Source organism: Gopherus flavomarginatus, chromosome 1, assembly GCF_025201925.1.
Source record: "Gopherus flavomarginatus isolate rGopFla2 chromosome 1, rGopFla2.mat.asm, whole genome shotgun sequence".
In the NCBI taxonomy this organism is placed as follows: Eukaryota; Metazoa; Chordata; order Testudines; family Testudinidae; genus Gopherus; species Gopherus flavomarginatus.
In genome coordinates, this window is record NC_066617.1 from 308,249,199 (window position 1) to 308,264,726 (window position 15,528).

Genomic DNA, 15,528 nt, shown 5'->3' on the forward strand with positions numbered 1-15,528 from the left:
TACCGTCCACAAGTATCTACATGACGAACAAATATTTAATAATGGGCTCTTCAGCAGAGTGAGATACAACACAATCCAATGGCTTGAAGTCAAGGCTAGATCAATTCAGACAGGAAATAAGGCAGACATTTTTGCCAGTAAGAGTAACTGACCATTGGAACAATTTACCAGAGGTCATGGTGGATTCTCCATCACTAACAATTTTCAAATCAAGATTAGATGTTTTTCTAAAAAATAAGCTCTAGAAATGTTGGGAGGAGGGAGTCCTATGGCCTGTGTTATACAAAAGATCATGATCACAATGGACCCTTCTGGACTTGGAATCTCTGAAAAAGCATTGACTAATAATGTTTACCATTGTTATGCCAAAGTACAAGGTCGGGATTATACACAGTCATGAGTACTGAAGAAAGTGAGAGTAGTGGGTGGTAAAGCAGGTATTTTGATTTGTGTTATAATTTTTATTTTACAGGCAAACAAACTACAAGGCAATAAGGATTACTGTACAGATTAAACCAAAGTACTCTACTGTACTGCTTTGTTCTACAGGGATACAATGAGCAACTGTATTCTCTCTGTGGTGTATTTCCTGCCATTATAAAAGGCACTTTTCATTCCCTTTTAACATTGTGGTTTGTCATTAAAACCGTTCCCATAAGTAGGTTTAGAATAACATCCCTCTGGGGACTATTTCTTGGTAGTGATGATTTTTGCAAGTCCTGAGTATCCAGCAGCTTCTATTGAAATCAATGGGAGTTGCTGGTTGCTCAGCACTATGGATAATCAGGCCCTGTTTTAAGGATGAGTAATTCACAATGAGTATAGCTCCATCAGTGTTTATTTTCCTACTGCAAGTGCAGCCCCAGGAGCATAGACTATTTTCTGTTACAGTATCCCTGCTCTTATCTCCATTGCAATCATATGGTGGCAGTAGAAGTTAGAAGGAAAATAAGGTCTCACAAAGTATCATGTCTGTTGGGGGGAGGTAAATAAATACATTTTTTATTTTTATAAAATATGGCATAGCAGTGGGTGCACTTCAAGTGCAAATGGGGATGGCGTATATCTTATACTGACTGATCACGCTGCTGTAATGTTTGTTGCGACAAATGCAGGTATGAACGATCATGGAATAAACTTAACAAGACAAAGATCCTTCAGGATGCCCTGGAACGGGCTGGAAGAAAGGACCTGGCTGATAAACTTCAGTGCCTGCACTGGGGACATCAGAAGTTAAGCAGCAGAGTGGAGCTCCCTTCTGCTTTCCCCTTTCTCATCACCGTGCACAAAACCATCAACAACAAGGAAGGGCTTAAGAAAATTAACCAACTTAGTCGCAAGTATCCATAAGGTGCTGCAGTTGAAACTGCAGAGTAAATCTCTCTTGCACGTACTCACTAGAAGTGAGGCTTCGGGTTATTGTTTTTTAGCACTCTGGTAGAGCTTTTCATCTTTGAGTACTTTATAAGGTTTAATTAATTAATCCTGGATCTCAAATGTAATATGATGAAATACCCTGCTTCTAAGAAAACCTTGCAGGTGGCTGAAGCTGTCTAATTAATTGGTGAATTAATTTGTGTTATATTTCTTTGAAAGCCTCTTACTCATACCTGAGCTGACGCACACATACTAGAGCTGATCAAATTATTTGTGAATTTATTGGATTTTCCTTCATTCTCTTTGAATACTGTTTGCAGATAGGTTATGAATTGTGTAGGAAGCCACATTGCCAAAATACTGAGGAAGGGGGCCCACCTGATGGTCAGAGACAAGGTCCTCTACACTTATAGCTTTGGCCTCCCATGGCTTCCTGGTGATCTTCCAGGTTTTGAATATTTTGGGGGGTAGAGTGAATACCTTGGAGCCCCCCACCCCCTTGATGGGATGATGGGGTAGAGGGACCTTACCGAGGTTTCCATTCCTACAGCTCCTGCCAGGGGTTTTAATTTGAGAGGGGATGATCTGGGCATGTTAAGCAGCATTGAATTTAGGAACTGGCTGGATCAGAGCCTTCAGGGGATAGGTCTATACAGACCACGGGAGTGAGTCTCCCATTCCCGTTGACACAACTTAGGCTTGCAGGGCTCTCACTAGCGCTCTAAAACTAGCTCTGCAGTCAGTGCTTTGGAGTTGCAGCCTGGGCTGGAGCTTGGGTCAGAAGCCGAGGGAGGAGGGTGGGCTTCAGAGCCTGAACTCTGGGCCAACCTGCAACTTCAAAGCGTTGAGTACACAGCTATTTTTAGAGCACTAGTGCAAGCCCAAATCTGTTGAAGGGGCCTGGGAAGCTCACTCTCATGGTTTTCATAGACTAACCATTTACTACTGCTTTAACACCAAACAGTAGCGACTGGAAGTTGTTACTTTCTCAGTGCTGGTCTCAACCCTATTCTCTGGGGACACATCTACATCACAAAGCCACCTCCACACATGGCATGACAGAGCAAAGGTGCCCAGGACTGAACAGACATAGAAACCAACCTGCACTCTGATGACTCCTTCATCAAGGTTCGAGACACCCTGAGGGAAAGCCTGCATTGTCTCTCATAGAATCATATAACATTAGAGTTGGAAGAGACTTCAGGAAGTCATCTAGTCCAATCTCCTGCTCAAAGCAGGACTGACACCAACTAAATCAACCCAGCCAGGGCTTTGTCAAGCCGGGCCACAAAACCCTCTTAGGATGGAGATTCCACCACCTCCCAAAGTAACCCATTCCAGTGCTTCACCACCCTCCTAGTGAAATAGTTATTCGTAATATCCAACCTAGACCTCCCCTGTTGCAACTTGAGACCATTGCTCCTTGTTCTGTCATCTGCCATGACTGAGAACAGCTTAGCTCCATCCTCTTTGGAACCTCCCTTCAGGTAGTTGAAGGCTGCTATCAAATCCCCCCCTCACTCTTCTCCTCTGCAGACTAAATAACACCAGTTCCCTCAGCCTCGCCTCGCAAGTCATGTGTCCCAGCTCCCTAATCATTTTCAATGCCCTCCACTGGAGACTCTCCAATTTGTCCACATCCTTTCTATAGCATGGGGCCCAAAACTGGATGCAATACTCCAGATGTGGCATCACCAGTGCTGAATAGAGGGGAATAATCATTTCTCTCAATCTGCTGGCAATGCTCCTACTAATGCAGCCCAATATGCCATTAGCCTTCTTGACAACAAGAGCACACTGTTGACTTGTATCCAGCTTCTCGTCCACTGTAATCCTCAGATCCTTTTCTGCAGAATTGTCGCTTAGCCAACCTGTAGCAGTGCATGGGATTCTTCCGTCCTAAATGCAGGACTCTGCACTTGTTCTTGTTGAACCTCATCAGATTTTTTTTAGCCCAATCCTCTAATTTGTCTAGGTCACTCTGGACCCTATCCCTACCCTCCATTGTATTTAACTCTTCCCCAGCTTAGTGTCTTCCATGAACTTGCTGAGGTGCAATCCATCCCATCATCCAGCTCATTAATGAAGATGTTGAACAAAACCAGCCCCAGGACAGACCCCTGGGGCACTCCGCTTGGTACCAGCTGCCAACTAGACATTGAGCTGTTGATCACTACCCATTGAGATCAATGATCTAGCCAGCTTTCTATCAACCTTTATAGTCCATTTATCCAATCCATACTTTTTTAACTTGCTGGCAAGAATATTGTGGGAGACCATATCAAAAGCTTTGCTACAGTCAAGATATATCACATCCACCACTTCCCCATATCCACAGAGCCAGTTATCTCATCGTAGAAGGCAATCAGGTTGGTCAGGCATAACTTGCCCTTGGTGAATCCATGCTGACTGTTCCTGATCACCTTCCTCTCCTCCAAGTGCTTCAAAATGGATTCCTTGAGGACCTGGCTCCAAGATTTTTCCAGGGACTCAGGTCAGGCTGACCAGTCTGTAGCTCCCCGGATTCTCCTCCTTCCCTTTTTTAAAGATGAGCACTCTCTTTGCCTTTTTTCAATCGTCTGGAACCTCCCCCGATTGCCACGAATTTTCAAAGATAATGCCAATGGCTCTGCAATCACATCAGCCAACTCTCTTAGCACTGTTGGCTGCATTAGATCCGGCCCCGTAGACTTGTGCATGTCCAGCTTTTCTAAATAGTCCTTAACCTGTTCTTTCACCACAGCCAGCTGATCACCTCCTCCCTATGCTGTGCTGCTCAGTGCAGTAGTCTGGGAGCTGACCTTGTTTGTGAAGACAGGCAAAAAAAGCATTGAGTACATTAGTTTTTCCACATCCTCGTCACTAGGTTGCCTCCCTCATTCAGTAAGAGGCCTGCACTTTCCTTGACTTTCTTCTTGTTGCTAACATACCTGTGGAAACCCTTCTTGTTACCCTTCACATCCCTTGCTAGCTGCAACTCCAATTGTGCTTTGGCCTTCCTGATTACACCCCTGCATGCTCGAACAATATCTTTATACTCCTCCCTAGTCATCTGTCCCAGTTTCCACTTCTTGTAAGCTTCTTTTTTGTGTTTAAGCCCACTGAAGATTTCTCTGTTAAGCCAAGCTGGTTGCCTGCCATATTTGCTCTTATTTCTGCACAGCGGGAGGGTTTGTTCCTGCCCCCTCAGTGAGGCTTCTTTAAAATACAGCCAGGTTTCCTGGACTACTTTCTCCCCTCATATTAGCCTCCCATGGGATCCTGCCCATCAGTTCCTTAATGCACTGTTCAGTGGATAAACTGAAGATTGCAGTTTGCTCTTAGGCTGGCACTTTTCACCAATACTAAAGTCACAAAAAAATAACGAAAACTTAAAGCTGATATGCAAATGTGTAAAATATTTCAAAAGCCATGTCACGGTTAAAAAAAATACAACTTCATATTTGATCACAATATGGGAAAGAGACACAGATTTTATCAACATCTGACATCTAACAAATACTTCCCTTTTATTGTGCTACAGAATTACAAGGACCAGTGTTGTATTTAGTACAAGACCTACATCAGCCGCCTCCTTCTAAAGATTTAAAGTTTTCTAAATGTTCAATTAGGGCCTCCATCTCTGCAGACTCCAACAACCTGTTGATTAGCGCATCCAGTGCCCCCTCACCACAGAGAAATTCCTATCAAATGAAAGAAAGAACCATTAATGATTAGTATAGACCAGTATTTTTTGAATGCTGATCAATCAATAACAATTCCTGGAATATATTTGCACGGAGCCTGATCTTTATGCATCAACCCATCGATTTTGCATTACTCCCCTGGTGTAACATCAGTTTTGGGTGGTGTAAATGAGTCAGTTGAAGGCATATTGCTGAAGAACAGCATACGGTTACATAGCATCTTCTTGGCAATAACAGAAGGAATTACTGGCAACATCTTGCATCTGTCAAACCCCATTGCCTAAAAAAAAAGTTAACTAATCTAGCAAGAATTGATGGGATGTAGGATATTGTAATGAATAACGACCACATTCTGATACCTGTACTCATGCTGAGCTTACTGACAAGAAGTTCCATTGACTTCAGTAGGACAATTTGTGGAGTAAGGGACTATTCAATGTGAGTAAAGGTATCAAAACAGGATCCTAAAAAATAAGGTGAACGAGTAAATAATCTAAATTGTCATATTATTTATTGAACCTTGTCAGATTCTCCCCCACAGTTATTTTGTAATGATCCTCATTTGTATGTCAGATCTTAACATACAGTAAATATTTCAGGGCAGGGATCTGTACTCCTCTGTGTTCTCTAAGGGGCCTAGCTCATTGTTCAGCTACTTGCTCTGTGACGGCAATAATATTAAATCTTAAATCTGAGCAATAAAATTTAAGTCTAATCCTAAAATGTAAATCCAAATCATAGAACAAACTCAATCTTGAAACCCATCCCAGGAGTTAAAAATCAATCGAAAACCTACTAGCCTGAAAGTTAAAATCATTCCAAAATCTACCTATAAACTGAACTCTCACAGAATACTAGCGTATCATGTATTTGTTCAGCACGTTCAAGTGAAAAAATATAACCATATATAGAATTTTACCCAGAAATATGTCAGATAATCTTAAAAAGAAACTTTTCTGTTGCCTTTAAAGGTGACCTGCAAAGTGCAAAAAAAAAAAACCAACCCCCCCCCAAAACTTTTAAAGTGTGCTTGTGTGTGTTTTTTGCCTCTATCCCATATAAAGACAGTCTGGAAGGAGGGGTTGGAGCAGGCTGTTCGTTTTTTAATTTTTAAACAAACTTCTTCTTCTTCTTGCCTTTTTACCCTACATATATCAGGAATGTCAAGTCGAGTCCTCCCTGGTTTGGTGAAGGACTCACTGAATATCTCAGGTGAGTACTCTGTCTTTATCAGGCCTTCTTTATATAATAGAGAAACAAAAAACAAAAGAAGGAGGCTAGTGATTTTTTTTCTTTTGTAGCTAACCTTTAATAATATATCACTAAGGATGGAAAGAAAGATCTAGGCTTTCCCAACCTATAACCATGTTCAGTAGTTAGTGGCATTTAATGGTACTACACAATTTATGTCCATACTTAGCTTTTTGACAAAGTTAGTAATTACTTTCACAAGATTAACTCTGGCTAGTGATGTAATAAGAACTGATATAGGTATACACACGCTGTCTCTCTTGAAAAGATTTTACATGTATTATCATAACATAACTACCTTGATATTGCGGACATCATATGAGATCCTGTGATCAGTGACTCTGTCCTGGGTGAAGTTATAGGTACGAATTCTCTCTGACTGGGCTCTTGTCCCTATCTGTACAACAACAACAACTTCTATTATTTTTTTGAGTTTTAAAAACAAAAACCCTTCAAAAGCAGCACATCAGCACCCTTAAACTGGATTGCAATAAATCAGCCTGTTCCGTAGATACATACAGTACTTAAACACACAGATTATTCATCTGATAACTGCTTCTTACACATTTTGGTCTACTGTATAAATATACATTTTGCCAAGGTTTAAGACATTCCCTCTCCCTATTTCTGCATTGGCTTTGTAATGATAACAGGAGTTAAAAAGTAGTTTAAGAAGCCAGATTTGTCACTAATGTCAGCAAATACATCTAGACACAAATTAGGTCAACCAAGTAAGAAGATGCTATGTTTACAGTCACTCTTCAGAGCAGAACTGTGCTATTGGAACAATCAGTATATACTATACTTTCATTAACAGCCTGATCCTGCAAAAATGTATGCGGGTGAGTAATTTCACATGTAAATAGCCTCATATATGTGCATAGTTACTCACGTGCATGTGTGTTTAAAGCAGTGGGCTTCACTTAGTATCCATTGACTTTGATGGGCACTTGATAGGCCTGCAGGGCCAGAATTTGAAAGGTATTTAGGTGCTTAGTCATCCTGAAAATTCCAGTAGGTGCCTAGTCACCTAAACAAACTTGAAAATCCCACTAGTTGCCTATCTGCATCTTTAAGTGCCTAAATACCTTTCAAATTCTGGCCCTCGGTCACTAAAGAAAATACAGTTACTTACAACTTTTGCTGGCAAAGTAAACAATGGTTGAACTAGTCGAGCAGTTTCCATTATAACCATCCATTTCTAAAGAATACTCAAACTTTCTGAATAAACATTTTCCAGCTGAAATGTTCCACAGTTGATCTCAGCTCAAAGATGCATTTGGGGGCAATTTGAGAAGAATGGTGTAGAGCTGTTTTTCAGTATCACAAGACTGTGAAAATATTTTCCCATTTTAAAAGTGAGAAGCCTCTTGCTGGTGCCAGCTCACTGTTTAAATCTACCATTCTTAATGGCTACTATCTTTACAAGGCAAGTAACTTTGCTTCGGACTGGATAGCTCAATTGTTTGAGCATTGGCCTGCTAAACCCAGGATTGTGAGTTCAATCCTTGAGGGGGCCATTTGGGGAACTGGGGTAAAAATCTGGGGATTGGCCCTGCTTTGAGCAGGGCGTTGGACTAGGTGCCCTCCTGAGGTCCCTTCCAACCCTGATATTCTATGGACTCCCACAATCCTAGCTAGATGAAACTATAGGACTGCAATTCCCACTAATGATAATTAAAGTGGCACTTCTAATTACATAATCAGCAAACTCAGATTGTACTCCCTATAATAGTGGTTGGCAACCTCTGGCATGCAGTGTGCCAGGGTAAGCACCCTGGTGGGCTGGGCTGGTTTGTTTACCTGCCACGTCCGCAGGTTTGGCCAATCGCAGCTCCCACTGGCAGCGGTTCGCTACTCCAGGCCAATAAGGGTGGCGGAAAGTGGCGTGGGCTGAGGGATGTGCTGGCTGCAGCTTCCCACCACCCCCATTGGCCTGGAGCCGTGATCGGCCGAACCTGCGGACATGGCAGGTAAACAAATCGGCTCAGCCCACCAGGGTGCTTACCCTGGCGAGCCGCTTGCCAGAGTTTGCAGACCCCTGCCCTGTAACAAAGAGATGGTGAAGAAGCCATACTACAGTATGGCTCAGAAAAATGAACACAGGCGAAGGAAGAAACAGAGTATTTGTGATATTGGGTGTCCTCTAGTGGTGACAAGATGGAGTTACAAACAAATCGGAAAGTTTCAAAACTGAATTTCAAGTAGTTTTTGGTTTTGTTTTGTTTTTTAAAATGGAGGGTGACACAATGAAAAGTGCTTAGGGAAATAGGTGCACAATTTCCATTTAAAATGAACAGAAATTGGGTGCCTAACTCACCTAGGAGATTTTGAAAATCTCACTTACATCCACATTTATATGTCCAAACAAGATACTGATTTAATACATTGTGAAACATTAAGGGTGGGAGTTTCATTTTGGATGTCCAATTCGCATTAATTTTAATTGGAAGTGCACATCCAAATCCCTTAGGTAGCTCTGAAAAATCTCAGCCTAAATTCCAAACAACAAGAGACAAAGGCTTCATCAGCAGTAGTGACTGAGTTAATTTAAATGCAATCTGCAGTTAGTGGTTAAATAACTGACTTGGAAGTTTGTAAGTACTGAAGCTTTTTTTTTTTTTTAAATTGCTTCTGCCCACTGAAGAAGTTCACATTGTAAAGAGCAAGATGCTCAGAGCAAGAGATAAGACCGGTGGTGTACAGGGGGGAAAAACAGCCTTACAACTTCTTCAGTTTTAAGGTAAAATTAACTGTCAGTTAATTACAAGTTAATCAATATAAATTATTTCTTCCTCAATAAGTTGGCTAAACTTCCAAAAACATAATAAATTATCATATGGCTCTAAAGTGGCAAGATTTTTGGTAGCAAGAATGTTGTTATTTTTCCCCCACACTCTGCAGGATCCTAGCAATTACTGTATTTTAGAATTGGATTCAGAATGTGACAACCACAAATCATGGGAACAGATTCTTATTTCACAAAAGTTCCTTTATATCACTTGCTAGTGTAAAAGAGTGTTACAGTGGGTGTAAGTTACATGCAGTTGATGAAGTTAGATTTGGTTAATTATATCCACATTAAGGCCCGTGTACATTGCCAAAGCAATGTAAACTGGCCTAGATGGTAATTAAGGGCCTGATTCTTATCTACATTCACAAGCACATTGTCATGGTATAATTCCCCACTCTGAACCTTAGCGTCCAAAAGATGGGTACCAGCATGAATTCCTCTAAGCTCAATTACCAGCTTAGTACTTAGTAGCGCTGCCACCAACCAGGAATTCCAGTGCCTGGTACACTGTGGTCCTCCCAAAACCTTGCCCGGGGACCCCCAAGACCCAATCCCTCTGGATCTTAACACAAGGAAAGTAAACCCTTTCCCTCACCGTTGCCTCTCCCAGGCTTCCCCTCCCTGAGTTACCCTGGAAGATTACTGTGATTCAAACTCCTTGAATCTCAAAACAGAGAGGAAAATTCACCTTCCCCCCTCCTTCTCTCTCCCCCTCCCAGACTCTCCCTGAGAGAGAAAGTAATCCTAACACAGAGAGAAATTAACCTTTCTCCCCCCTTCCCTCCAAAACTGGGAGGGATTGCAACTGCTTTGGAGGACAGGGTCAAAATTCAAAACGATCTTGACAAACTGGAGAAATGGTCTGAGGTAAACAGGATGAAGTTCAATAAAGATAAATGCAAAGTGCTCCACTTAGGAAGGAACAATCAGTTTCACACATACAGAATGGGAGGAGACTGTCTAGGAAGGAGTATGGCAGAAAGAGATCTAGGGGTCATAGTGGACCACAAGCTTAATATGAGTCAACAGTGTGATACTGTTGCAAAAAAAGCAAATGCGATTCTGGGATGCATTAACAGGTGTGTTGTAAACAAGACACGAGAAGTCATTCTTCCGCTTTACTCTGCGCTGGTTAGGCCTCAACTGGAGTATTGTGTCCAGTTCTGGGCACCGCATTTCAAGAAAGATGTGGAGAAACTGGAGAGGGTCCAGAGAAGAGCAACGAGAATGATTAAGGGTCTTGAGAACATGACCTATGAAGGAAGGCTGAAGGAATTGGGTTTGTTTAGTTTGGAAAAGAGAAGACTGAGAGGGGACATGATAGCAGTTTTCAGGTATCTAAAAGGGTGCCATCAGGAGGAGGGAGAAAACTTGTTCACCTTAGCCTCCAATGATAGAACAAGGAGCAATGGGCTTAAACTGCAGCAAGGGAGATTTAGGTTGGACATTAGGAAAAAGTTCCTAACTGTCAGGGTAGTTAAACACTGGAATAGATTGCCTAGGGAAGTTGTGGAATCTCCCATCTCTGGAGATATTTAAGAGTAGGTTAGATAAATGTCTATTAGGGATGGTCTAGACAGTATTTGGTCCTGCCATGAGGGCAGGGGACTGGACTCGATGACCTCTCGAGGTCCCTTCCAGTCCTAGAGTCTATGAGTCTTTCTCCCCACCAATTCCCTGGTGAATCCAGACCCAGTCCCCTGGGGTCTCACCAGAATAAAAAAACAATCAGGTTCTTAAACAAGAAAAGCTTTTAATAAAAGAAAGAAAAAACAGTAAAAATTATCTTTGTAAATTTAAGATGGAATATGTTACAGGGTCTTTCAGCTATAGACACTGGGAATACCCTCCCAGCCTAGGTATACAAGTACAAATTAAATCCTTTCAGCAAGATACAAATTTGAACTCCTTCCAGCCAAATACACATTTGCAAATAAAGAAAACAAACATAAGCCTAACTTGCCTTATCTACCTAGTACTCACTATTCTGCACATATAAGAGACTGTATCAAAGAGATTGGAGAGAAACCTGGTTGCATGTCTAGTCCCTCTGAGCCCCCAGAGTGAACAACCACCAAAATCTAACAGCACACACAAAAACTTCCCTCCCTCAAGATTTGAAAGTATCCTGTCCCCTGATTGGTCCTCTGATCAGGTGACAGCCAGGCTCACTGAACTTGTTAACCCTTTACAGTCAAAAGAGACATGAAGTATTTCTGTTCTATTGACCCTTAACTATCTGTTTATGACACACATAGTTTCCTTTTTACCTACATCCGTCTGTACACTCTTCCCCTACTGCCCACACACACAAAAAAAGGGGGAAATTATTGTTGCTAACCCTGAAAGCTCAAAGCTATAGCATAATGTCATCTCCAAGTTTCAATAAGGAAAACATGTCACCTGCAGTTTTCTGGCACTCTGCTTTTGGCTGAAGTCTTTCTCAATGATTTGTTGATATAACCTAGTTCTCAGTGTCCGCAGAGCTATTTCTTTGTTCAGTTGCTGTGATCGCTCCTGCTGGCACTCTACTGTTAGTCCTGTGTAGAATTCAAGAACACACCGATTAAAGACCCATTATAACAAACAGGATTAATCCTAAAACATTAGTAAAATGAAACCTTTCAGACCTCCTGCTCTTCACGCTAGGATAAAAGATGTATTTTTAAAACATTTAAGCTAAAACATTTTAGTCAGTATATTTTCAAACTGTAGTGTAAATGGGACAAGTTTTAACACAGCTGGTAGAGGTGAACTTGAGGGGTTTTTTACTGAGGTTCATTGGACCACATAATTATGGTGCTGCATCTGGGAGTCCAGGGTTCATTTAAACCAGCTAACATATTAAAATATCATTTGCCCTGTCTACACTAGGATGTTTAAAATAACAATATAGGGTTACATTGTGTGTCTGTTCATCAACAGATCTCAAAGCACTTTACACAAGGAGATACTTATCTCAGTCCTTTGTTTACATAGGACCTGATGCTGCAAACTGTACCCTCAGTGGTCATTAACTTTAATGAGAGTTAAAGGTCCTCAGTTTACGAAGTTATTTACATCTTCCATGATGTCCCTGTCTCACTGCAAAGTGTGGTCCATTCATTAAGTGTGTCACATTGTAAAGATAAAATTGATCATGCAATTTTTGACATGAACACACTCCTCTGCAAAAAAAATGAGAAGGGCCACCTGACTTTCTCTGTATTTGGCTGCAGTCCTGCCAGCGGTTTTGTGCAGACAGACCCCAGTGCCTAAAGTGAAGCAGCATGCAGGATCAGAGCCTTTGATTTTGGGATCTAGATTGTGTGCATCTGTGCACTAAAAGGCAAAGATTAAAATACAAAATCCTGAACACACTTACCAGTCGGAATATGAACTATTCTCACAGCACTGTCCGTTGTGTTAACATGTTGCCCTCCTGCACCTTTGGCCCTAAAAGTATCTATACGCAAATCCTTAGGATACACTTTAACATCTACCTAGAGTCAAAGAAAATTAAGTTACCATCTGCTTATAACTGTTTTAAAGAGATACTATCAGTTTAAAAACAGCACTTCTGTCCAAAATTTGCTTGCCTCCCATTGTTACCAGTAACACCTAGGTTACTCTAAGTGAAAGAAATTAGTGAACAAATAACATTTCTGTTCTTTTCAGTTTGTTTACTCTGTGCCTTTGATAGTTATTTGTGTGTAGTCAATTTCATTCTTTCCCCTATGCAATCAGTCAGTTTCCTCTGTTTGTGCAAAATCTTTCACATAGCAACAAGGGAGAGAAAAATCATTAAAGAATAGGAAAATGTTATTGTAAAACCACAACAACTGGCAGGGAGACTCAGAAGCATTTGAAGTACCAGAAACTACTTCTGATTTCTTTCCCATGCTTACACGCCAGTGTGGATCTACACTACACCAAAAGGCCCCAATCCTAGTAACACTTATGAACGTGCCTAATTTAACTCCCCTGTGTAGTCCCATTGATTTAAGCACATGTGTAAGTGTTTGCAAGATAAAGGCTTAAAACTGTTGAAGAACAGAGAATGGCTACTAGTTATCATCTGTATTGTGGTAGCAGCTAGAGGCAGGCCTGTCGACAGCAATTCTGAGCCCCAGGGCAGAACAGTCAACAGGACCCCTAGAAAGGATGGGCATGGCATCCCCTACAGTTGGGCCCAGGGGAATCTTTGCTTCTTTCCAGTCTCCTACTGTCTGTATTTCTGTGGATCATTTTCTCTAATACACGTGTAATGACCACAGAGATCCTAATTGTCAGCTCTTCCCCATGGATATCCATCCAGCTGCCTTTCCCATCCACCTGGGACAGGTGCAAGCTCCAGAGCTCCTTCAGAATTTATTTGTTTCTTAGATACCACCCAGTCTCTTCCCCATTATATCACCAAAGGAGTTTCTTCTCATTGGGCTTTGGGAGGATGAGGCAGAATAAACTGCAGTTTCTGTAACTGTGTCACTACCTGAAGGTGCTGTGTCTGGAACCTGCAGCGCAATGTCTCAATACTGAAGAGTTCCCTCTCCCCTTCCCCAGGCCACCTGATGCCCTAGTAACCAACTGAGATCTACCTTTAAAAAAAAAAAGGTGTTTCCAGACAACTGGTCAAAAAAACTAGGAATGTATCCAAAGGTACTTGAGCATGCAAATGCCATAACTCAGGTCCCAGTTGGGAACCATTCCAGTTGTTATTATTCATGGATCTGTATTACAGTAGTACCTCTGTGTCTCAACTGAGATCAGGGCCCTATTGTGCAGGGTGCTGTACACACTCATGGAGACAGTTCCCTGCCCTACAGAGACTACAATCTAACAGAGAAGACAAAGGAACGATTGCTATCACCATTTTACAAATACGAAATTGAGGCCCAGAGAGATTAAGAGATTTACCCAAGGTGGCATTCTGTCCCCTCCTCCCCTGGAACCAGAATCAGCCCACAAGCATCCAGAGAATTCCCCTGCCATAGGCACTGCATTGTGCCATCACAGGCAGCTCTACACTGCACACTCTAGCCATGGGAGGCAGGAAATTGAACACAAGAGCTCCCACGGCTGTATCCCAAGGACCATCCTTCATCTCTGTGTAAAAATAAGCATGAACTTCCACTATATGATAATAAATACGCTGAGAAACAGGCAAGCTGTCTGAGCCATTCCTAAAGCCTACAACTAAAAGAACCCCAACACTCTACGTTTGTGGCACACAATTCTGCACTATAATAATTTGCATATGTAACAATCTGAAAAGGAGGTCAAACTGAGGTTCCTTTAATAATATGGCCCCTTATGCCTAAATTTAGGGAATACTTAATATAATGTTGCCTAAAGGTCGGAGCAGCACACTGGGTTCTGTCTGTGCCACTGATTTACTGGGTTTCCTTAGGCAAGTCATTTAATCTCCCTGAGCCAAATTCATTGTGACATTGTGTTCCAACTAATCCCCATCTCTCTGCCAATTTCCCACCCAGAACAGGAAGGAAAATTCCAACTAAAAGTCTGGCTGAAAAAACAGAGTACTAATATATGGGAGAGAAAGGGTCCCAACATTAACCAGTGACCTAAATTATGATTATATTTACCTACTGTGCACTCATGGGCTTCATAATCCCACAGCTGTGGATGTATGAAAATTCTCACGATAATCTCCCAAAGCCTGTACGTCTCTCTTTGACATGTTACTCATGCTCTCTTTGGAGCGTTACATTCTTATTCATAGATTCCGAGGCCAGAAGGGACCATTGTGATCATCTAGTGAGTCTGACCTCCTGCACAACACAAGCCCCGGAATTTCCCCAAAACAATTCCCATAGCAGATCTTTCAGATCTTGATTTTAAAATGGTCAGTGATAGAGCATCCACCAGGATGATTATTAGTAAACATAAATAAATCCTCTGGTAAGACTCCATCACTGTTCCCTTTACAACAGTCCCAACAGCAACACATCCCCATCCCCAACTACCAGCCTTGATCTCCAATCATTCCATCACCCCCAAATACAAGTGACCATCCCCTAATGAGATCAGCCACATGACCCCAAAGAACAGCTACCAGCCCCAAATCAAAATAGCCTCAAACACAACCCCGACCACCAACCCAGCACTGTCACTGAAACATCCACCCCTTCCCAGACCCACCCTGCCCTCTCCTCCCTGGCGGACCCCCAACCAAGCCTGGCTGGCGCCCAGCATGGTGCTGCCAGTGCCTTTGCTGAAGATGTTGGACCAGCAGCTGCTGGATCCTGAGTCCGATCTCGAGTCTTCCCCTTAGCGGTCCTGTGCCCAGCTCCTTCCCCACAGCTGTCCCTGCCTACCTCTGCCCACAGCCATCCCCAGCCTAGTTCCTCCCCTCAGCCTGGCTGCCTCCCGCACATGAATGCAGAAAGTTTAGCTCCTGGATACAAAGTTGCAGCGATT

At 42.2% G+C, this 15,528-nt stretch overlaps 1 protein-coding gene across 3 annotated transcripts in view; it reads right to left on the bottom strand.

The window, feature by feature from the left end:
• Positions 1-4,862: 4,862 nt before the first annotated feature.
• The window catches only part of MTRF1 (mitochondrial translation release factor 1), a 30,669-nt gene continuing 20,003 nt past the window's right edge, over positions 4,863-15,528 (bottom strand). For 2 of the 3 annotated variants that reach the window (XM_050949608.1, XM_050949618.1), the window contains exons 7-10: positions 12,473-12,590; positions 11,512-11,648; positions 6,613-6,711; positions 4,863-5,060 (exon numbers count right to left, since the gene is read on the bottom strand). In XM_050949608.1, coding sequence (XP_050805565.1) covers positions 4,941-5,060; positions 6,613-6,711; positions 11,512-11,648; positions 12,473-12,590 — 474 coding nt within the window. In that variant the 3' untranslated portion in view covers positions 4,863-4,940. The remainder of the gene's footprint in view (positions 5,061-6,612; positions 6,712-11,511; positions 11,649-12,472; positions 12,591-15,528) is intronic. The other variant, XM_050949628.1, reaches the window with a different exon arrangement.